The sequence below is a fragment of the Doryrhamphus excisus genome, linkage group LG20 (assembly GCF_037039965.1).
Source record: "Doryrhamphus excisus strain RoL-2023G ecotype Guam linkage group LG20, RoL_Dexc_Guam_v1.1, whole genome shotgun sequence".
Classification (NCBI taxonomy): domain Eukaryota; kingdom Metazoa; phylum Chordata; class Actinopteri; order Syngnathiformes; family Syngnathidae; genus Doryrhamphus; species Doryrhamphus excisus.
Window position 1 is genome coordinate 9,291,605 of NC_136376.1, and position 25,488 is coordinate 9,317,092.

A 25,488-nucleotide genomic window follows, 5' to 3' on the forward strand; every position below is an offset into this window, starting at 1 on the left:
ATTCATAGACCTGCTTCCCTTGGAAAGCCACTGGACTATGGAATTAACTGATCCAATTTGCTGACGTCAACATCCTTCCCCTTCCTAAACAAATAACTGTCATTTATTTATTTTCTTCCCGGACCTCCTGTCCTGTCACTTGGCGGTCCATTTCCTGGCTGTATGTGCTGCTATATCCTGTTCTCTGAATCAAAACGAACAACGGTCAATGAAAGGGAACTATCCCTGCATTGTAGTCATCTCACATGCCTGCATGCTGTGCAATTTTCATAAAATACTATTTCCCTTTACAGTTTAACCTTGGCTAGCATGTTTTTTTTTGGTTAACGTTGACAACTGATATCATAATTTTGCTTCGGCCTTCCCTTATTCCCGACTTGTCTATTGTTCATAGACTGCATGACTCAAACTGTGTTCTTAACGACAAAACACCCTTGTTAGAATCCTAATTAGCTTGTCACTAAGTGGACACAGGAACCCGAAGTCAGATACGTCGCTTGTTTATATTATCAGCGGTTGACTCTCAAAAATGTTAATGCAAAACTACACTGGTGAAATGGTTAACATTTTAATCAAATTAGTCAGTTTTGAAATGAATTAATCACTGAATGAGCTAATAAGTCATTTTATCCACTCCATATGCAGCACGTATTCATCCGCTGTGTGTGCTGAAATTATATCTCGAGCGAGTCCAGTGTTTCCGGACCAAAATTATGCTTTTAACTAATTTATGGGAGCATGCACATAACCGCAAAAGAGTGAAACTCAGAATGCCACAGCCTGAGGATCACCTGTACATAAAATGATATGCAAGGATGCAATATTTTTAGTTGTATGTTAAGTTTCTGCAGTTTCAGTAGCCCTGCAATTTTTTTTTGGGGGGGGGGATGAAAAGGATTAGAACAGGGGTCTCACACACGCGGCCCGCGGGCCAAATGTGGCCCGCAGAACACTAGTTTGAGGCCCCCGCCTTGATATGAAAGTTTAATGTTAGTGCGGCCCGCGCAAGTTTGATATGGATGCAGTATGGTATCATGTACCCAGAAAAAATTATTACGTTTGATTAATGTTCATGTTAAAGGTTAAATAACTGTTAATAGTTATCCTCCCTATCCATGTGGAAGTGGTAACTTTTTGGCTATTTAAGTTTAAAGGAAATAACTACCGTTTAGGTCGCTAGCTCTCTCTTTTAAATAAAAAGAGTATAAATGTGACTATAGTTGTGTTTTGTCATGTCTACAGGGCTCTAATAATGCTTTGTTAATTTTAATCAGAAAAAAAATAATTTGTCTACCCACCAACTATATGTGGTTTCTTCAGTTTTTATTATTTGCCTTTTTATTATTATTATTATTATTATTATTATTATTATTATATTTATTTATTACTGATTGATTGATTTTCTTTATTCTTGATTTGTTTATTTATTTTTCATCTTATTTTGTGTAGAAAAATAAAAATGAAGATATTTGAGAACAGTGGAATGTTTTATCAGAGCTTTTATTGTAGAAAATCGAAACCAAAGCAAAGTTTATTAATGTTTCTGTTTTTTTATAAATGCTTTTTTTTTTTTTTTCAGGAAAACCTGATGCGGCCCAGTCTCACCCAGACCCTAGCTCCAGTGGCCCCCAGGTAAATTGAGTTTGAGACCCCTGGATTAGAAAGTCAATAGGATTCTGGTATTACAGTTTTACAGCCCAACACCCAAAGACTATGATGTTGGAAATGTTGACCCTCCCTAAAAAGAGCAACAGGGAATCCAAGGTGGTTCAAGATGAGAAAGGGGCTGTGTGTGCATGCGTGAACACAGGAAATAAGACCTGATGGGCCAGTGAATGACAGCTAAACTGGGAGAAAGAGGATTAGTCCACTGGATGAGCACAATTCAACTTTGTGGGTAGTTGCAAACAAAGTTGGAATAGTCAACCAGGGCTGCTCAAACCTGGCTTTGTCCTCAGAGACAATAGGCTTAGCTACTCTGATCCACAGCGCTACGGTTATGATCACAACCCATTACTAATGCATTTTCATTGCACTTAAGAGGGCAATTTACTGATTGCCATCCATTGCAGATGTATAGACAGACCCTGGAGTTACCCATCTTTCAGAAAGTTGTTACGATATGACTGGTGCGGGGAGGTCTCCAGATGAAAGCACAGACTGCTCCTGATCCACACAAATGAAAAACACATGCAATGAGATGAAGTGTGTGGAGAAATAAATTAAGGTGGCCGAGGCCATTACGTGGGGAGAATTGAGAGATATTGCGCTGAATTCCAACTGCCTTCGCCGATCTAAATTAAACACTGGGCTTAAATACCTTTTCTTGCATGGAACAGCATGCAAATGAAAACCTGCCCTCTGACCCACACACAATTGCGGGTCAGTACTTAGTGAGAGCCTCCAGAGATTCTCCCCTGGACTCCAATTAAGGGGACTTCACATTATACACAACAGACTTAATACGGGCCAAAGCATCTGGAGCTGCTCTGCATCTGCAGCATAGTTGGCTGGTGTCACAGCCAATACAATGAGAAAGGTGATTAAGTAGCGCAAAATGAGCCCTCTGAAAGTGGTGTTATTTGAAACACTCCGGTGCAGCGAGAGCTAGTGAAAGTGCAGATAAAAGAAATAGCACCAGGCCGATAAGTACATGTATTTCCTTTTGACTACAGAATTAATCATTTTAACTGACCGTTATTAAATAATACAATGGTGACAAAAGGATGCTACGGCGAGAGTATGATTTACAGTTGCACTCCTACGGTAATTCATGTCTATACGTATTTATATATATATCAAACCCAATATAAACACTGAACAATCGCCTCCCAAACCTAAAAAGGTTGAAATGCAGTGGTGTGTGAGCGCACGACTCGAGTTCGATGATTATATTTGTTTTACGGCTTTAATGTAAGGAACGGTGCCCGATGACGGTGCCCAGGTTCTGAATGAAAAAAATATGAGAAGCACGTTTAGTTTGATTGTCCGTAAATACATTCTCCACACACACGGAACACACTTCCGTGACCATCTTTCAAAATAAGATACGCCTCATGGATAATGTTTTTTTCATCAAGTATTGGGATTTAGGATTTTTTCGGTGGCTATTGGTGTGTAACGCAAAAGTGACATTTTTTACGGTAATCCCTGGTTCATCGCAGTTGATTGGTTCCTGACCCGACCATGACAAGTCAATGTCTGTGAAGTAGGATTTCGCATTTATACATCATATGGGTTCATAGTTAGAGCATAAAATAACTGTTTTCAGCCCTCTAAGTATGTTCTATTACATTATTAGAGCCCTCTAGACATGTACTAACAACCCTATAGTCAGTCTTATAACTCAAAATGCAATATAGTATAAGTAAATAAGTCATTGAAGTGGTATATATGTGTACGTGTGTGTGAGTGAGATCATTTAGCTTGTCAGCTTCCATCGCTCGTGAACAATTTACTTATTAATTTGCATTTGGTTCAAGCTATTTTGCAACCAATCCAACTCGAGTCTATCTTATGCTATTCTACCAAACCACAATTTATCAAAATGCATCGATTGGAAGTAAGAAATTGCAATGCTGAATGTAGTGCACTTGTCCGCTTACATTATTAGAGCCCTCTAGACATGTACTAACAACCCTATAGTCAGTCTTCTAACTCACACTCGATATAGTATAAGTAAATAACTAATTGAAGTGGTATATTAGGGTATGTGTGTGTGACTGAGATCATTTAGCTTGTTAGCTTCCATCCCTCGTGAACAATTTACTTACTATTTTGCATTTGGCTCAAGCTATTTTGCAACCAATCCAACTCCAGTCTCTCTTATGCTATTCTACCCAACCACAATTTATCAAAATGCATTGATTGGAAGTAAGAAATTGCAATGCTGAATGTAGTGCACTTGTCCGCTTACATTATTAGAGCCCTCTAGACATGTACTAACAACCCTATAGTCAGTCTTCTAACTCACACTCGATATAGTATAAGTAAATAACTAATTGAAATGGTATATTAGGGTATGTGTGTGTGACTGAGATCATTTAGCTTGTTAGCTTCCATCGCTCGTGAACAATTTACTTATTAATTTGCATTTGGTTCAAGCTATTTTGCAACCAATCCAACTCGAGTCTATCTTATGCTTTTCTACCAAACCACAATTTATCAAAATGTATCGATTAGAAGTAAGAAATTGCAATGCTGAATGTAGTGCACTTGTCCTCTTACATTATTAGAGCCCTCTAGACATGTACTAACAACCCTATAGTCAGTCTTGTAACTCAAAACTCAATATAGTATAAGTAAATAAGTATATATGTGTATGTGTGTGAGTGAGATCATTTAGCTTGTTAGCTTCCATCCGATCGTGAACAATCTACTTAATAATTTGCATTTGGTTCAAGCTATTTTGCAACCAATCCAACTCCAGTCTATCTTATGCTATTCTACCCAACCACAATTTATCAAAATGCATCGATTGGAAGTAAGAAATTGCAATGCTGAATGTAGTGCACTTGCGTATTTAAACTTTCTGCTCTTACAGTCTGCTTGAGGGTCTACTTGTTCTGTGTATGACAAAACACTTTGACCACTGTGGTAAAGAGGGACCATGTGATAGATTGCCACTGACTGCACACTTATATTACAACAAGGCATACATAAAGAGTTCACTTAAAGCTTGCAAAAGTACTTATCACCTGTCACTCTAACCGAACATCTGCTTTCCAATCCATTTGAGTGCTCAGGTAGGTAGGTAGGCTCCCCCACACCCTACCCATCTCATCAGCGATGCATTGAAATTCAATCACTTGTATGGAATCAATGGGTTTGAGGAGAATTACCTGCAAAGATTAGAGCTGGAGGCAGCTGGAAGGCACGGTCCCTAAATTATTCTAGCTTTTCTGTTTATTTTTCCCACACACTTTAGGTAAATTAGTAATTATAGTCGCACAACCAATCTCACCATGGCCACCGCAAAACCAAAAACACACCTGGACAAGCGCCATAAACAAGCCACTAGAGTAGAGCTGCAGTAACTCCAAAGTGCTAATGAATTTCTGCAATTTCCCAGGGAAATGTAGTGGAATTAAAGCCCGAGCACAGTTTAAACTGCAATGGTAAAACAACATTCTCAAAATTTTCTCTCCACCTGCATGTGTTCATTAGCTTTTGGTACGATACAAAACAATACTTAGCGGGGTTACATTTTGGTGTAGATTTGAATAAAGCATAAGGAGTAAATAAAGAATCGTATGATGGCCACTCTAAATGGTTGTGTGTCAATATGTGCCCTGCGATTGGTGGCGACCAGTCTGGGTTGTACCCTGCCTCTTCTACCTATATGACAAGCTGCATAGAAAATGAATGAACGAACAAGTATTGAAAATGGATGGAAACTCTTGTTAAAACTATAAGATCTGTGAATAATTTCACCAGTTCTTCCATATTCAACAATTCCTGAAAATGTCATCCAAATCCATTCAGAACTTTTCAAGTTATTTTGAACAAAAAGGAATAAACACAAAAACATAACTTCTGGGTTGTGTTTTGTTCTGCTCTTGGCAGAGGTAACACTTTGCACCTTGCAAGATTAAGAAGAGTCAAAATTGCAGCTGGGCAGCGCGCAGACCTCACAGCTAGGAGACCAGGGTTCAATTCCACCCTCGGCCATCTCTGTGTGGAGTTTGCATGTTCTCCCCGTGCATGCGTGGGTTTCCTCCCACATTCCAAGAACATGCTAGGTTAATTGGCGAATGTCAGTGTTAATGGTTGTTTGTCTATATGTGCCCTGTGATTGGCTGGCGACCAGTCCAGGGTGCCTCACACCCGAAGACAGCTGGGATAGGCTCCAGCACCCCCGCGACCCTCGTGAGGAAAAGCGGTAGAAAATGAATGAATGCTCATTCAAATCTATTTTCCGACCAGTAAGATGACATTGAAAAGTCTCAAATTACAATATTTCTGTTCAGTCAGAAAGAAGGAATGTGTAGCGCAATGTTTGCCTTGAATTTTTGGCAATTCATATCGGCTGGATGAAGGTCTTTTAAAAAATGTTTTTTTTTATCAATTGAAATGAATCTCAAAGAGGTGTTTGGCTCCAGTTACACCTTCTGTGTTTGTATTGTTGTAGTGGTATGCATAGTATGAATTGTGTCACTCCAGTCATGTTTGTAAAGGACTGCACCGACTATACAAAGTGAGTATAAATATACACCTATATGCATACTCCCAAAGTAGCAGAGTAAAGGGATTGTGCCTGTGTTTTTATTCGCTTTGGTTCATTTGCGAGGCTTGACAGTGACAGCATGCTCCCCAGACAGAACTTACTTGTCTTAGCTAACACATTTGGGACTAGGAGCACCCCCTCAGGAGAAAGCAAGACTTCTGAGTGTTCCATTATAACCGAAAGAGCCCACTGGCAATAGGTAAATGAATGCACCTGTGGGGTTAGAAATTCATAAGTGCAACATGTGTCATATTCCACAGGGCACTGTTGAAATGACCAAAGAAATTCTGTCTTGGAGAGTGCGAGCAAACAGCTTGGAAATTGCTCACTGCATGAACCATAAACATGCGCTCACCATTTTTTTCCCCTCTCTGGCTACAAAGCATATGAGCCTCCACACGGCAATCAAAAGGCAAATCTCAAAGAGTGTTCTGTATTTTCAGATGACGCCACAAGGCTTTGAAGTGTTTTGTCTTCTGTGTATTAAAACCATGTCCAAAAATGTAGACGAGTTGTATCTTTTGCTCTTTAAACTCTGCCATCTGAGGCTGCACGTCCATGCTGTTTGAGGTGACTAAGCCTTGTTACCATGGAGACGTGGTTGAATGAACAAAGGCAGATAGTTTGGAGGGGCAAGGTCAGCTGGCCATGTGATATATATATATGGGGGCAGTTTGGTCCGTTGGCGATTGGGAGGGTTTGGTGATCTAACACGAATAGTTCTTTGACATGATCAGAATGTGAGCAACAGTGAGAAAACTTTTCTTTAGTCGAAACTAAAGGTAGACTGTTTTTATATGTGACACATAATATGACCGTTGGTGCATGGTACTGACCACGGTGTCTTGACTGTAATCAAATTAAAATCTGGATGAAATAAGCGGGGAGTGGAAAAACTTACTGAACAACCAGATTCTCTGTTGAATCTAATGTGCTGCGATGTTGTCGGTCACCTTCCAAACAATGTGGTTTCACAAGGACTTCCAAAGTAAACCGCTGAACAGTCAATACAGGACAATTCAGTACAGGACAATCCACCTTATGGACCGTCAGTTCTTCAATAATTTTTAAACTGTGTGTTGTTGTGTGACGTATTGTCTCATCTCTATGCTCCTGCATATGATCCTGTGCAATACTATGTATATTTGGATATCTTGTATATATCTTGTTAAATTGTCTTTTTTACTCTTTTATATACTTTTTTTTTTAACTTGACTACTGCACTGAAAGGAGAAGCACTCCAATCTCGTTGTACATCTTGTATAATGACAATAAAGGCCATTCCATTCCATTTCCCACACAAGCAGACGAAAAGGTGATGCGATGCATTCAGCGATACAGTATAGGACATATATATGTAGTGTATATATCGGCAGTATAGGCAACAACAGTCCGTTATGTGTCAGCAATGTAAGAGGCGACTCAGTCCCAGCGACACTGAGGTGCGGTGTACCTGTTTTTGAGTATTTCAACCCCGTAAATGGAGGTAACGTATAAAATGAAATCAGCGTCCTGCAATTGTTCAGTCTGGTTCTGCATGCTGCAACTATTAGCGCTGCACTTCAGGTAATGAACTCAAAAAAACAATTGTAGCTGCATCTGTACGGGTAACTTGGATGCACACGATGCACTTGTGGATGTAGGAAGAGAGGATTTCTCAAGGGGAGTCTAGATAATTCCCAGGTGAGCCTATGTGCCCTAGGCACACAAACACACACACACAGAGAAGAGACAAGAGCGGGGAAATTCATTATTGGGATGCTGAACCCTAATTAAGTGAGGTGGAACAAACATGCAGGTGTGGTTTGCACCTGGTTTGTAAAAAAAAAAAGAAAAGAAAAGCCGTGACGTCACTTACTGCCTTCACACTGACTGTCCCAAACACTTTGAAATATTCTTCAGTTCCTATTCCATCCCCCAAGCCCAACAGCAGGTGAGGAATTTAGCGGGCTGGGAAGGGCAACACGAGACAGACAGCAAAGAACACCAGGGAAAGATCTTCTTCCTCCTTGACTGGCAGATTAATTCCTGTTGGGTGGCTCAAAAGTCTCGGCTCACACACATACACAGAAGAAAAAGCAAAGGGCAGAGTTACTGGCAAGAATGTGAAAACACAGCCGTTTTCCGTTTTTGAGAATTAAATACACAAGCAGTCATAGGATATTCTATGACAATGAACTTCCCAAACAGGAATGCTCCTGTAATCCAGTAGAAGATTACTTTGTTGTAAAAGTACAATTGCTATCACAACTTAACAAATGCCTTCAGTGTGATTTACCACACAACATAACTGGCTATATTCCATTTTGGGACATCACCTGTTGCTATGAAGAAAAAAAAAAAAATCAAAGTCTGTCCACATGTCACTTGTTCTGCGTGTGTGAAGGAGCGAGATTTAGTGAGCGCATGTGTTTTATCAGTTGCTGGCCCTTGTTTGAACGGAGCCGTGATGAAAGCCTAGACAAACACAAGGGAATGTAAACGGAGGAGTAAAGTCAACAGACAGAACCTCGACTGTCAGGGAACCCTGACAGGGCAGAGACAGAGGCCACGCCCTGCAAAATTGCACCGGACCAACAAACCTTCACGCTGCTCACTGGCAAAAGTGAAAAAGTCTTTGCGGCCGTGCTTAATGGGAGGAAAGCTCGAATGACAGCCAAAGAACCAAAACAAGCGTATAAAAGATTGTTGAGTACTGATACTTACAAAGCCTATAACTACAGACTCTGCTAGAGAAGACACTAATGAACACCATATTATTACATATCTGCAGTTCTTATCATCTGCTGGCATTAATCATATGAAAGGACACTGCCCTTTTAATGCCATCAACTGATTATTGTCCTTAGATACACTACACCGTTACATATGTGCAAGTATTTTTGGTCCGGTCATGTACTGTGAAGGCAGTAGAAGGTCATAGTAAACAGGGCTGAGCAAACATATATCGGTCTTACAAGTCCAAACCAAAGCATCACTGCTTCCCTTTGTTCATTTTTATGTGGGAAGCCAGCAGAGCCTGAATCTCTATTGACTCAATGTGCTGAGACATTTTCCCTTTTGCCTGTGCTAAAGAAGCCATGAGCACTAATCCTTAGGGGTTAAATGGAGCCTCCTCTGGGCTTTCTCTGTCCGGAGCGAATTGAGGGTGGCTGCTCTTGCAGTGCACAACTTTAACATAAAGTATTTGGTTGAATGTGGCTTCAACTTCCACAGAAATCAGTAATATAGTCCAACTCGGAATAGTAATGCAATGCTTAAGCAAAACATACTGGGTGTCTGCTCAAAATCAAGGCGTCCCATGACAGACAATGACCTCCTTTCACACAAAAATTGCACAGTATTGCTTGACAAGCACACCATCTTATGTTTTAGCTCAATGCAAGGAGAATGTGAAAGTATGTGCCTGCAATGTATATTCATACATGCCAGACAGTATAACAAACAATGTGTCTCAGACACTAATATCAATACATATGGTAGAGGTGTTCGATAAATATTGACGTTTGATATTATCGGGGGATATTGGCATAAAAACATGTCGGTTTCAGCTTTTCTGCCGATAATGATATCGCCGTTCGAATGATGATGTATTCCACACTGCAACATTCTTCCAAGCTCAGTATGTGTGCACTGCGGAATGTGGGAACAATCACATGAAGAATCATGTCTTTAGTGAAGGTAAAAGTAAGCTTAACTCTTCATTGATCCCTTTCGATGGTTATTTATTACCTCTACCAAGTGCAGCGCAAATTTGTGGATCACCGTATTGATATACACATTTTTTTAAGGATTCTTTCACGTTGCAAAAAAAAAAGGTCACCGCACTTGTTCGAGACATTTAGCCTTCCTGGTGCATTATGCTATCATGATAGGTGTTAGCATACTCACATTTTTTAAAATACATTTTAATGGGTAGGCACATATATATTACCTTTATCATGTTAGCATGCTACTCCGGTTTCCTCCCACATTCCAAAAACATGCTAGGTTAATTGGCGACTCCAAATTGTCCATAGGTATGAATGTGAGTGTGAATGGTTGTTTGTCTATATGTGCCCTGTGATTGGCTGGCCACCAGTCCAGGGTGTACCCCGCCTCTCGCCCGAAGACAGCTGGGATAGGCTCCAGCACCCCCCGCGACCCACGTGAGGAAAAAGCGGTAGAAAATGAATGAATGAATGTTAGCATGCTAATATTCGTATAGTATAATCTTTAGCCGTTTTCACGGGTAGACACTTATGTCAACACTTTGCACGATCATGCTAAGAGTTAGCATTTAACACTAGCATGGTAGCATTTTTAGCCATTTTTCAAAAGTATTCACTATTATACTAGGTGTTAGCATGCTAACACTGCTATTGTCCGTATGTAGATTCAATTCAAGGCTGCAATCTATGAGAAAAGCACTGAGATTTAAACAGTAGTGCATGACTTAGACTTAGTGCATGCATGTGGAGTGCATCATGTGAGTGCATTAATTTAAAGATAAATCCTCCATCACCTCGCCCCTGTCACTGCTGATGTAATTCACACCTAAACACATACACCTCTTATTGCTGAGTGTTAACCTCAGAAATGCCACCAAGAGTCGAGATAAAGAGGGTCTTACTCCAATTCATTTTAGTTTGACATCAAACATGTCATTCACAACTCCACCACAAGCACCTTACACCCTTATGTCAATAAGTGAGAAAGTAATATAGAATTTGCCTCTTTCAGAAAACGTCATAACTGTCCATCACGTGAACTTGTCCCTTCAGTTCTCCCTTCATCACTTCCTTTAGACTTCCTCTGAAGGTGGAGTAGTAAGACACTCGATATTCAATTCTCAGTGAGTGCCAAAACACTTGTCAGATGGAGGCATAGACAGACACCTACTTGGTGTTGGGTTGGCTAGAGGTGTTACCTGAAAACGCCTTCAGACAATGTGAAATGTCAACTCCGTGCCTCGGGTTCTGCAGCTTTAACAATAGCTTGAAGTGAAGACACTACTTAGCACCCCAGTGGAACGGTGAAATGCAGACGTCTACACACAGTAATAACACCCAAGTAACAACATGGAGTGAAACATCGTCTCAAGCTATCAAGTTTGGTCTAATATGGTGACGATTGTCCCTGTGTTTTATATGACACTGGGAAAAATAGAAAGTTTTTTTTTTTTTTTTTCGATGACTTATAAAGGGAGAAACAAGTCATCCAGATCAGAGAGAAAACAAATTCAGAGTTATTGTTTGGCACAGATAAGTGAACACTTTGATCACAATCATGGCACCTCTGTGTGACGAGACCTCCTTTCTTGTGTACGCCACCCCTCCCCTTCCCTTTTCCTCAAAATACCGTTGTCTAACATGTCTACTTCCTGTATTTGCTCTAATCAACAGGGCCATTACGTGTCTTGGACGCTTTGTATGATCTGTTTTATCTTATCAAGAGCAGCAAAGCCTAGGTTTGTTGCACTAGATAACATTAGGCCCGACTTCCTGCTCATACAGCTTCGACAGTCTCAAATGAGACTGAGTTTATACACTAGTATATTCACCTGGACTCAGGAATGTGAAGCAGACATGTCTTGAAGGTGTTGTTAGTGGTTATGCAAGCACTGAGTTAAATATAAATGCTTCTATTTAACTAGAGGAGTGATATTAAGTTGGGTAGTTATTGGAGCAGAACAGTAAACATGTTACAAAGAAAGAAAAAAAGAGGCTTAAATTAGTTACATAAGTGATCTATGTCATGATGTGAAAACACTGTATGATAATTATTTTCTTTTTATTTCCTTTATAGTGCTGATGAGTGCAGTGGGGGAGAGTGCTTCACCTAATCTGATCACAGAGCATTGTGTTTGGGGTCATTAACCTATGGGAGGTCCTAAGGCTGACGAGTAAGCTCCTACCCCCCACCTTTTTTTTCCACAGAAGTCGCTCATCCCTGTGTTCCTCTATCGCGGCAGACAACACAGCCACAAAAACAACCAAAGAAAACAAAAGACCAAGGAAAAAAACAGCCGACTGTGCTATTTGCATGGCTTGTCATTCTTCCTCAAACATCGCCTAAATGACTGCTGACCAAGGTCCCTGGGCTTGCCGAAGCAGCAGGATGTCGGCCCCTGAAGTCTCTTAGTTGTTGTTGTCTCTTTTTTCTCTTTCTGGGCTACAGTCAGCCCCAAGAGATCAAGGGTCAACTTGCCCCTCAACATCTGGGATCTATATTTGTAAAGATTAACATTGTCCAGTTTGGAGTGCCATCCTTTCATCCCAAACTTTTGTTAATAAACCATATTGGGTGCAACCATTTTGCCACTGACATTGTAAATAACCAATCTTGAAAAGATCTACAGTAATCCCTCGTTTAAAAATATGCAATTTAAGACATAAATTAGACTTGTGCTTGTGTATGTTGCAATACAGCCCAAGTCACAACCCGATATATGATTTTTTTTTGGCTGTGCAATTTTTAGTGATTCCCCAAATTGTTGCTTTTTTGGTGAGAATATAGTGTTGGTGACAATGAAGGACTAACATCTCAACATGTATGGATGGTGTATGAAATATCGAACAGGCATTGACCGCAGATCAGGAGATCAAGTCTGATGCCTCACCAAACATTACAGTAAAACTGACACGTAGTGACCAGTTTAGAATACTACATAGTATCACAACTTTGAATGCATCTTCTGAATGCCTTACATTTGTATTTTAGTTCATTTAGTTAAGGTAGGCAAACAAAAAAACCTTTAAATTTCTTTAAATTTATATATATATATATATATATATATATATATATATATATATATAATGTAATTATTCCCCCCCCCCCCCCTTGAATTCAACCGTGAAATAGCATTATTCATGAATTAATTTTTGAAAAACCATGATAGTGAAGCTGCGGAATTCGAATCGCAAAGTGCCCACTCAAATGTATTTTCATATGCCATAACTGATTTATGTATTTATTTTGAAATGCTCTTTCAAATTCTACATACACTGTTCTAATGCTGAAAGGATGCTAACGTCAACATGTATGTACGGTATATAATATATCGAACATGCATTGTCGGCAAATCAGGAGATCAAGTCTGACGCCTCACCAAACATTACAGTAAAACTGACACGAAGTGACCAGTTTAGAATACTACATAGTATCACAACTTTGAATGCATCTTCTAAATGCCTTATAGTTGTATTTTAGTTAATTTAGTTTAGTTAAGGTAGACAAAAAAAAAAATCTTAAAATAGCTCCCACCCTTGAATTCATCCGTGAAATAGCATTTTTGAAAAACTATGATAGTGAAGCTGCGGAATTCAAATCTCAAATTGCCCACTCAAATGTATTTTCATATACCATAGCTGATTTATGTATTTATTTTGAAATGCTTTTCCAAATTCTAGATACACTGAATGGATGCTATTCAGGATGGCAAAAATGAGATGAAAGGCACAGCCTAAATTGCTTGTATAAGATGAATATGCAAATAAAGTGCAAGGTAAATGGAAAATAAAGTAGCGGCGTTGGCAGCAGCTTTCACACAATTAGTTTGGCCGTGGTTAAAAAGACAGAATGTCTTTAAATAGGTCTTCATGTTTACCCGGCATGCCACTGATTCGTGCTGTAGGAGACACATCCTCCTCAGAGTATAGAGAGTAAATATGTTGATAAGTAAATATAATACTGTCCACAAAGTAGGAGCCTTTCTACTAACCACAGCTTGGGCAACAATTAACAAAATTAAGTACATATTTATAGTCGGATTGGGGCAGCCAACAACAAGGAGTATTATAGAGCACACTTAGTCAAACATAAATAAGACACTGGACTTTTGCCCCAAGTCACAGCCAGTCTGATACCCAAACTCTGAAAAATTGGACTGAAAGAATAAATTGCACCCTTGGTAAAATAGGGCACTCATCTCCTTGAACAAAAGATACACAGGGCAATAGATTTTCCCCAGTCTGAAGATAACTGAAATCCAACACCCATGTCCTCCAATGGGGCTCTTTGTATGTCTGAGTGCAGGTCAATCAACAGTCGCTGACAGATGTGTCTGCAGTCGATTTAAGAGAGGAAGCTGAGCCGAGGTCAGCCACAGGTTTCCCTGCCTTGTCCCCCTGGAGAAAAGACAAGGATCAAGTCAGGATGTCCCAGATTGACCTTTTCTCACCTTGCAGGTTTTTTTTGCATGAAGCACCTGGTCTGAAATGATAACATAATTAAGCTCATTAAGCAAATGACAGCGACATGTGGCGGTTCTATTGCACAATACACAATTCATTACAACATAATGACTCAAAATGAATAGTATGCACAAGGTTTTGTTTATCAATGTGCTGATAAAGAAATTGACAAAACATGAAAAAAGTTAGTAGATATTGTGTTTTAAGCACATGGTCCAATTGCTAAATGTAGTTTTCAGAGTCATGAATGACATTTACACAAGCAGCCCCCCCCCCCCCCATTACACATCTGATTGTTAATATGATGTCAACAGTTGAACAAGAGCAGCTGCATTGTGGGGTATGGTGCCGCCACGTTCAGGAGGCCTGGGGTGTGCAGACACCGGAGATGACACCTGGCAGGAAAGAGTGTCAGTGCTCAAACCCTTTGACAAAAAGGGTGAATTATCTCCGCTTTGGGCCTTGGCAAGCACAAACACACAGTTTGGCTTCATTTAAACATCCCAAATAGGGTCAAACACTGTAAAGGCAGTAGAGTTCGGGTATATCAGAACTCGGGATGTACCCAAACTAGTCCATACGTGATATGCTGGACATGATTCTCTTCCCTCCCCAGCCTCCACTGGCCTCCTTACACTCCACAGTTTGTTTGTCCCATCTGTTTTATTGTACTGCAATTTCCCCAACTCTGTACACTATTTGCAGTCTTATTTTGGCCTGTTATGGTTATTTGTGCAAGTAGCCGCTGAGAGCAGTGACCACATTAATTGAATGATACTCCTTTCACACTAATGTTTCGAGTGAGCAAGCATGGGATTTAACTTTTGGATTATTTTGAGTCTTTGTATTTTATTTATATTAGGACATGTGTTGGTTATTGGTGATTGGTGATTTCACTTTTGCATTATTTCTAAGTGTTTGTATTTTATTTATATTATGACATGTGTTGGTTAGATTGCACAGATGCATGTAATCGTACTGTGCACCGGCCTACATAATCAAATTGGACCGGAAGTCGCCCATCTATGATATCATCAGCAGTTGACTCTCAAACAGCAAATGTTTACGTTGTAGTGGTAGGTTACCGGGACATAATTCACCCCGGAAAGATCAATAGAGGAGGGGTTGCCACCCGGAGGGGTGGGCGCAAGGGACGGGGGTTTTTCCTCTTCCTGTTGTGGTTGCGAGACGGCGCTTTCAGGTCTCACGTAGCGAAGACTGCAAGTTAATGTTTGCAAGAAAAATAAAGTTTTCTCCCAAATTCGACACTCAGATTCAACGTCCATAACACCATTCAAAATGCATATAAATGCACTGTTGAATGCACTGTTAAAATAACATGTAAGGTTACCTTTAACTCCATTGTAGACATGATTCTTGATGGGATTATTCCCAAAGACACACGCGGTAGTGCGATTTGTGCGTATATATTCATATACACACATAGCATGACTCACCAATGCCCCCTGCGGAGCCTAGGAAGTACTACATGAACGAGCATGTCCCTTGTTCGACTGAATGATTCACATTATTTGGATGACATTTGGGGGGAATAATTAAAAGCTCTGAGGTGCTGAATGTGGCCCATGGGCCACCTATTGAGGACCTGGTCTATACATTCCGGCACATAGAAATCAAAATAATCCACATGCACGGTACTTTCACTAGAGCGCATAAAACAAATAATCACTGTCAAAATGAATGCAATGCACACACAAAGTTCTGTTTTTCACCCACTCCACCCCTTTTTTTCAGCCCAAGAACATGTCTCTCCAGCCAGTCCATACCAACTCCTCTCCAGTGCACATATCTACCAAGTATATTTGATTTTTCCCCCTTTCCTCCACTCCTCCTAGTGCAGCCACCCAGTACTGCAAGGCTCCTATATGTATATTTCCCAGTAGTAGCTGAAGAAGAGGGTGTTGGAGAGAGAGAGAGAGAGAGAGACACGCAGTGAGTGAGAGAGAGAGAGAGAAGCCCCGCCTCCAGATGACATCAGCGCTCTACTGGAGCAAGGCTTGAGGCAAACACTAGTCCACATTTGTTATTGGGATCAATCCGTGCACGGATGTCCTTTCACAACTTGCACTGCGAATGTGTGTGTGTGTGAGAGAGAGAGAGAGAGGCACCAGTAAACACCATAGTACTGCGACAGATGTATTCAATATTGTGAGTGAGTGAGAGGAGCCGTTTTGGAAAATCCACATAACTCGGATCGGATTACTATTTTTTTCGCTCTGCCGTGTGCCCCCCCTCAGAGGATACCTGTAACTTTACTTTTTTTGGTTGTGTTTAGAGGTAAGTGGTTTTGGAGTGCGTCTTCTTTCTCTCTGGGTGAAGGAATTCAAAGTGGAGTCATACGTTGCACATATCCTTACACAAATGTGCAATTAGTCTTTTTTTTTCTCCACAACCCACGCTTTTTAAGATGATTTTAACAGGTTTGCTGCAACGCAGGCTGCAAGATTTGGTACTTGAGGCGATTGAGGTGATTAAAAATAAATAAAATAAACCCTTAACTCTATTTTCTCCCAGCAACCAAACCAAGACCGTCTCTTTACGCACGCAAATGTGTTCAATTTCTGCTGCGCCTCTAACGACTCGTTATCTTTGCGTTGGCCATATGAGCTTTGATCACCGAATACACAAACTTGATAGGATTAGAGGGGGCACAGACAAGGTGGTTTGGACCCTGCCGGCGCCACCATTCGTCAAGACACCCCGGTGTGCATGTTGAGTTGCAGCGCACATCCAACAGAGATGCGCACCAAGAGCCAGCTGTACAAACTCCGCAAAATGCGTCTGTCTGCATCTCTATGTGCGGCTCCAATTCGGTTCCTGATATCCCATAAAACTTTGCTTTGCCATATTTGCAGCTTACAACGAATGCGCGCACTATTTCAGACATGACAGTCATATAAATGCATCAATATTTCTGCACAGTTGCTTAAACGCGTCCACGTATAGTCGCTGCTTTGTCATTTTTGCATCAATGCAATTGTGAGTCAATCCCATTCCTGTACTGGAAACGTCTTACTGGAAACACTGAGACAGCTGTTAATCCAATTTTACACAGCCTTTATCTTCATAATACAATAGGGTCATCGGGTAATAACATACACTGTAATGAGGCTACATCCTAATTCCACCCATCAGACAATTTGCCGTCAAAACTGCACACCTCATTTCCAGTTATTATCATATTTAGCCCTTTGGTTCAGATAAAATAAATAGTGTATTCAATATAGACAAAAAGGACAGATCAGTCGCCTTCACTGATGACTGCCTCAGGCTGTAGTTCCCAGCCAATTGCTTTCATTTTATATTAACTACTAACCAGGTCATCATGAGCAGACTCTCAGTCACTGCATAACATACTGCATGGATGTATCTGGGAAAAGGCAGCAATAAAACCTACTTTTACAAACAGACAGCTAAACATTTGTTCTAATTCTTACACTCAACTACTGCATGTTGTTTAAACATGAACAACGAGTGAGAACAATGAAGTTGCACACTTAAAAGTCCATAAAAAAAACAGCAAGATAACCTTTTGAAGCTATCTGGCACAGGAAAAAGTAGTGGTGCCAGGAGAAAGGTTGACAAATCCTTATATTGAAAGTGGCTGGCTGGCCTGTGGGCTCAGATGGGGGTCCTTTCTGCAGCTTAGCATGTCTTTTGGTGTTTGCTTGTCACACAGACAGACACACAGCACTTGCATATGTTTTCACACACATCTTGTGGTGGCTACCACCCCCATGTGGGGAAAAATCATTGCAGCTGCTACAGAGCTCTTCTTTCAGCTTGCAACAAAAGAGAGACCACTGCCTGTCCCAGGCCTCTCGAGGCTTAATGGGCCACAAGAATTATCATCTGGTCAGCACGTCTTGACAGAAACAGAAATTATTATTATGATGTGTATTTTTTTCGGAAATTGCAGATAAAACTAGTAATGCACATTCAATCCCAAAACTGGGTTTGTATAGTTTTAAAAAGACTAATCAATGATATATACAAACGGCACATATTTCCCAATGGATATACACAGTGGTGCAAAATTTATTTCAAGATTCATGAATAATTTAGCTGTCAGCCATTACACCTTCTATGGCCCTTTCTCTCCATAAAAGCACAATTTTTTTTCAGTGCCTCTCTTGTGCGATGTAAAGTATATCCAGGGGGCACTAAGTAAGTCTAGGGCAGCTATTATTGCCGACTAATGTGCATTTGTGCATTTTCAGCTCACACTAGCTATCAGCTTTGTGTGAGCAACTCTAGTGTTCTCGAGTGAAAAGTAACTGGGTGAGCACACACAAGTTTAGCAGAATGCTCAGTTTAACTTTGCCAGTTCAAGACGAAATGAAGCAGAAGACACTTGGGCCTGCTGGAGAAACATCCTGTCTGGCTGGCAAACTGCAGAAAGACGTCACTTGAGATGTTTAACTCCATCTCTCTAAAAAAAAATATACCCTGTGCGGAAAATGCATTTAATATGCAACGTTTAAAACTGAATATTCATTATGTTGTGTGTATGAAGTGTTTCTACATCTGGCGCTCGTCATGCTTGACTTTAGTGAACAACAGGTTTTATCCCACTTTTCTGAGACATGATGAGTGTGGAAAAAAAGTGAACCATAGTACACCCAGCAATACAGATATATAAGTATATCTACATTATATACTACTACTACATTCATCCTTGTTCAGAATTTGGTAAGATACATCTCAACAGCAGGTAACAAGAGTTTTAGTGCACACGAGAGATATACAAGGCTGCTTTTATGTGGATAATCCTCTTAAACAGACCTAAAAGCATATTATTCTGAGAGCAGATAGGCCTTCTCTCATTAGAGTGCAATACTGAAATATTACTTTTTTTCCTCTAATTTCAAATGACTCAACAGAAAAAAAGAACATTCAGAGAAATTTCAAATATGATTAGAAGCCAACAATTTGGAGCTGAAATAGCTGAAAGTGCCACATTAAAAGTAAAATCTCACAGACAGCACATATCCCTCTCTCTAAAGCTCATGTTCCAGGATTTTAATTTATCCTCCCCCGTTAGGCCAGCTTGTCACAGAAGTTTGTAGTGGTAGTCTGTAATTGATAACTGCCGAGAGGACTCGTGTAATGGAAAAAAACGACGACAGCATTTTATCAATTGCTATTCAGTTACAAGCATCCCAATTCCCTAATGCTGTCTTATTTCAAGCAACCAACTGCTAAACGGCTGGGGCCCTGGTTGCTGATTTACCTTTGTGTGTTTTTACAGCACAGAGTGGCTGCCAGCAGGTCTATGCATATAAGGATGCTAAGCTATTGTGTTCCTAAGGAAAACACAATATTTTCTTAGGCAAAGGAAATTCTATTTTTACAAACAGAAGCAGTATTCATAGTTTGTGAAGACGGGATGAGGTGGGGGGGGGGGCAAGGGATCAGCAGGGGATGACATGGATGGATGCAACAGCCTTGCTCCTCCTCACACGAAATTCAAATGGGGTGTTAACAATGTGTGTCCTTTTATCCGATCTGGTGGATCTAGTTAAGGCTGATTATTTTATTCGGACTATTTTCATTCATGTTAGTGTGGAGTAAAATATGAAAAGGTCAAAATAATTAAGCAGGGGGCTGGACTCAGAAGGATATGGGCTCCAACCTTGGACAATGTGAGGTCATGATGTAAAAAAGCTGTCAAATGATACAATCACAACCAAAGATATCACATATTATTGTTTAATTAGGTTTTTTAATGAACATAATTACTTTTACTGTATTTATTTTTTTGCACAAAAACTGATTCAAATACACAAAGTGATGCATAAAGGAATATAAAATCGTAGAACAAAAAGGTTTACCTAAAAATGCATTGTTTATTGTTGAAAGTATATGTGTACTAATTGCTTTTCTTTTTTTCTCTTCTTTTTTAGAGCACCAACTCAGGTGTGAAAAGGGCACAGCATGAATCAAGTTCCAGATGCATGAGGGAGGCTCGACCTGAAACGACAAGCACCTTTCACCTTCGTCTACATTCATCCACATCCGGGACCGAGGCTGGGAGCCTAGGATTAATATATATATTCACGCTTGACAGCGGAGAAGAGGATTCCGGTTACCTTTGCGAGCTGGAGTACATAAGCGAACAGGCCTTGATTGCGCCTGCAGCAAAGGGGACTGGCATGGCTCAGACCAGCTTTGCGTCAACTCATCATGAATGCCGGGGCTGATTGCAGAAAGGAGCCTATCCAATAGCTCACAAGATTGTCATAACACTGAAAAAAAAAAAATTCTAATCTACGGTTATGGCTACTGAGTTTGACAAATTCAACACCCATTAGGATTTTTAATATTATCGCACAGCACAGGCTTTGTCACTGAGAGGGGATGCTTATTCAACAAGCTTATCTGTCATGGTAAAGGCAGCGGAAGCATGAGCCTCTGACAACACAGAGGAGGTCATCGTCCAAACAAGGATCAGCTCTCCAAACACCGTCCAGTCAGGATATCACAGGGAAGCCCTCAGACAAACTTTTCTTTTCAGAAAGGATAATAACAGAAGAACTTCTTGATTGGATTTTTGGCGAGCGGAAAGGATTTACCACCTTGTATAAATCAGGTATGCAAAAATGTCTCACTGACAGAACAGCAATTCATAATGACACAAGTGTGTAGTTTGAATCAGATCGTATAACAAAGCAATATAGTTATATATCTAAAAGTGATTGCCATCGGTGGAAGGAATTACATTATAATTCTGTGCATTGTCTGACCCATGTAAAATGTCCGTTAGATATATTTTACTACTTTTTTTTCTATTTTATATACACCGACATAACTTTAATTGTACGTCAGAACTGGAACAGTAACTCAACAAAGCACTACTTTGTTTTCCGATTTGGTATGTACCAATGAAAGGCAGCCTTGAGGTACCGAAGCGTGTAAGACAAACGGGGGAACGCTATTAAATTTCACACGTCTGGTTTGCAGAAAATTCTAGCCTTTAAGGAACAGAGATGCAATTCATAGAAAGCATGAAACAAGCACTCACTAATGCAGGTTGGTTTTATACCTACTTGTGTGTATTATCATAAATCAGGCACAATACTAACCAAGTACCATTCACAGTCATTTTCTAGAGGAAGAGTTCAAACTGACCCTTTCAAATATATTCAAAAATAACAGGTGTGATTTCACCAAGTAAATAGAAGAACAGGGATTTTTTTTTCCTGACCTTTTAAAAGCCTTGTGCATTAAATGTATTCCTGTGTCTTCTCCCCAGGGGCTCTTGAGTGATTAGACTGCAGAGCAACACAGCTTCAAGATGGTGCGTCAATGCAAGGCCTTTATCCTCTCCCTCATCAGGGTTGGACTGCTGCTGGGTCTTGCTAACCCACTGGTGACCTCTGCCTCATGTCCCTCTGCCTGCCGCTGTGATGAGACCTTCATCTACTGTAATGACCGTGGCCTGACTTCCATTCCTACTGGTTTACCCCTGGATGCAACAGTGCTCTTCCTGCAAAACAATCGCATAAAGAGCTCAGGAATTCCCACAGAGCTACGCAGGCTCACAAATGTAGAGAAGATCTACCTTTACTGCAACAATCTAGACGAGTTCCCTACTAATCTTCCGCTTGGGCTGAAAGAGCTTCATCTCCAGGAGAACAACATCCGTATGATTACACATGACTCTTTAGCCCAGATACCCTACATTGAGGAACTGCACCTGGACGATAATTCAGTATCAGCGGTCAGCATAGAGGAGGGGGCGTTCAGGGACAGTAATCACCTTAGATTGCTTTTCCTCTCTAGAAACCACTTAAGCACCATCCCTTCGGGTCTACCCATGAGCATTGAGGAGTTGCGCTTTGAAGACAACCGCATCTCATCAATCTCAGAACAGTCGCTGCAAGATCTCATCAACCTGAAACGGCTAATCTTGGACGGTAACCTACTCAATAACCGCGGGATTGGGGAGATGGCTTTCATCAACTTGATTAACTTGACTGAGCTCTCGCTTGTGAGGAACTCCCTGACATCACCACCAGCTAACCTGCCAGGAACGAGTTTGGAGAAGCTGCAGCTTCAAGATAATCACATTAATAGGGTACCACCTGGAGCGTTTGCCTTTCTTCGGCAACTATACCGCTTGGACCTTTCTGGTAACAACCTGAGTAGCCTCCCTCAAGGTGTATTTGAAGATTTAGACAATCTCACGCAGCTTTTGCTACGCAACAACCCCTGGCAATGCACGTGCAGGATGAAATGGGTACGTGACTGGCTCCGGTCGTTACCCTCAAAAGTGAATGTACGAGGCTTCATGTGCCAAGGCCCTGATAAGGTCAAAGGCATGGCACTGAAAGACCTAAGTACAGACATGTTTGACTGCACAGATTCAGAACTTATGCCTACATATGAGACAAGCACAGTCTCGAACACTTTGCGCCCCTCACAGCCCCAGTGGCCGTCATTTGTGACTAAAAGACCTGCAGTAAAGGGACCAAACATGGGCAAAAATTACCACGGCACTACCACGTCAATCGGCAGGAAGATCATCAAAATCAGTGTGAAGTCAAGTAGCGCAGATACAATTCACATATCATGGAGGGTATCACAGCCCATGACTGCTCTACGGCTCAGCTGGCTCAAGCTGGGACACAGCCCCGCATTTGGCTCCATCACAGAGACAATTGTGCAAGGGGAGAGAACGGAGTACCTCCTCACAGCACTGGAGCCAGAGTCTTCCTACAGGATATGTATGGTTCCCATGGAGACCAGCAACATCTACCTATCCGACGAGACCCCCGTTTGCATAGAGACCGAGACCGGCACTCATAAATCATACAAACCGACCACAACTTTAAACAGAGAGCAGGAGAAAGAACCTTACAAAAATTCCAGTCTGCCTTTAGCTGCCATCATTGGAGGAGCCGTCGCACTTTTGGCAATAATCATGTTGGCATTGGTGTGCTGGTACGTCCACAGAAATGGGTCAATTTTTTCCAGAAACTGCACCTACAACAAAGGCCGCCGGAGAAAGGATGACTATGCCGAAGCTGGCACAAAGAAGGACAACTCAATTCTCGAAATAAGAGAGACTTCTTTTCAAATGATTCCTATAAATCACCTGCCTGTGTCCAAGGAGGAATTTGTGATACACACAATCTTTCCACCGAATGGCCTCAGTTTATACAAGAGCCCACACAGCGAGAACAGTATTAACAACAGGAGCTACAGAGACAGTGGAATACCAGATTCAGACTATTCCCATTCATGATATTGCACATGGACATTGGTGACGAGTGTGCGCTCTTCGACAGAGACATTTTGGCAAGACTTTTACAAAACACTGGATCATAAGTCTAAAAAAAGCAAGGTTCTGTACATTTGCCATATAATTTATATTTAAGGACATTTTATGAAGACTGAGAACGTTCCATCTGCAGGACATCACTGAACCATCAGTGGGTATAGTACTGCGATTATATTTTAGGGATTTGTAGTAATTTGTACTGTATTTCCTTTGCTTAAAAATGATCGACCAACTAAAAAGAAACTATGTTCTACTGAGATATGATGACTTGTCAACTGTGAAAGTGGGTTTTCATTGCTGTGTTGAACAATCAGACTTTAGAAAACCTTGTAAGTATAAAGCACAGGTCATTATTTTCACGTTGTGGCTGTCTGAAAAACAAAAGGCAAAAAAATGGCATAACTTAAAAACTAAGAGTATAGTACAGATCAATAAAATTCACAAATCAGGCATGTTGCCGTCTTGAGAACAAACAGCAGTCTCATTTACTACTGACCAAGAATATACTTCTAATTTGTATGTGATACAAATCACTACAGATGAGGTGCCATGCTTTACTTCTCTACTTTAAGTGTGTATTTTGTTGCAAGTGGGTAACACAGCAGAGCAACCCCCCAGCAGGACACGAGTGGCGTCTTTTTCGGATAGGATTGTAGGCCACAGCACAGGGCAGATAAAGCACATCGACTTTAAAGGGACTCTTCGCTCCTCAAAACAAGAGGACAGGACAGGCTGACACAGGACCCCCCCACCCCACCGTCTCTATTTGTACAAGTCAACAATGGCCAAATGACAATGGCGGCATTCTTTAGTACCGTGTACCCTACGTCATTAAAGTCAAGAGGCCAAATATACACTAAGCAAGATCACAGTGTCAGCGATCCCGTAATAGAACTACTATTTTATATTATTTTCAAAGTGAACATGTTTTTGTTACCACAATTTGAAATTACCTGTTCAAGTATGAAAACCAAAGTGCATTGTATGCCCTTTGGCCAGTCTTGTATGTGCCTTGATCCAATGCTTATTGTATTTAGCTTTTTAAGGAACCAGTGACTTTTTTCATACACACTTGAATATGAAAAGTATTGGTCATATTACAAAATAAAAAAAATACAAAAACAACATTGCATCCTTTTTGATCTACACTCCACCCGAATGATAATTTGTGATGAAATATGTATGGTATTTTAAATCAACTTTACTTGAATAGACAGTAATTGATAAATATGAAAAACATTTCATTATCTACTGTACAAACTCTGCAGTCAGTTTCCCTGACTGTATTTCTTCAACAACAAAACACCCACGTTTGATGTTAAAATCAACTACAGAGGCTAACAAAAAATATTAAATAAGTCGTCATTTTCATCTTGAGTTCTGCTCATCTTGCCTCCAGTGTTAATATTTATGAGGCTCTAACACACATGAAATTGTGTTGCATAAACAAATATTTTAACAACTTTTCTCTCTTCTAAATGGAGTAACTTGTTCGAGTTTTGTGATTTTTCAGTAATATATTAATAAATCATACTATTTTGTGGTTGAATATGGCTTATTATTAGTACAAAACTTGCATATTTAAGCACACTGTAAATTTTTTTTTTGCCTAAATTAACCATTTCCAAGCCTAAAAATAGCTAAACGAACTAAAATAGTAAAGTTTGGGTGTCAGTAATGTTACTGTAATGTTCTGTGATACACCGAAGCACCAGACTTGAGCAATTAAAAAAATCATAAAAATCTGGGCTACTGTTGTAGCCGTAACACATGCCAAGCTA

General features: G+C 40.5%; 2 protein-coding genes across 3 annotated transcripts in view; one reads left to right on the plus strand and one right to left on the minus strand.

Annotated features, from left to right (window-relative positions):
- The window catches only part of macrod2 (mono-ADP ribosylhydrolase 2), a 452,466-nt gene that overhangs the window by 365,526 nt on the left and 61,452 nt on the right, over positions 1–25,488 (minus strand). The gene's annotated exons all lie outside the window — the stretch shown is intronic.
- flrt3 (fibronectin leucine rich transmembrane 3) lies at positions 16,431–24,832 on the plus strand. The gene is made up of 3 exons (XM_058058338.2): positions 16,431–16,698; positions 20,328–21,013; positions 21,677–24,832. The coding sequence occupies exon 3, from the start codon at positions 21,719–21,721 to the stop codon at positions 23,669–23,671; it is 1,953 nt and encodes a 650-aa protein (XP_057914321.2). The 5' UTR covers positions 16,431–16,698; positions 20,328–21,013; positions 21,677–21,718; the 3' UTR covers positions 23,672–24,832.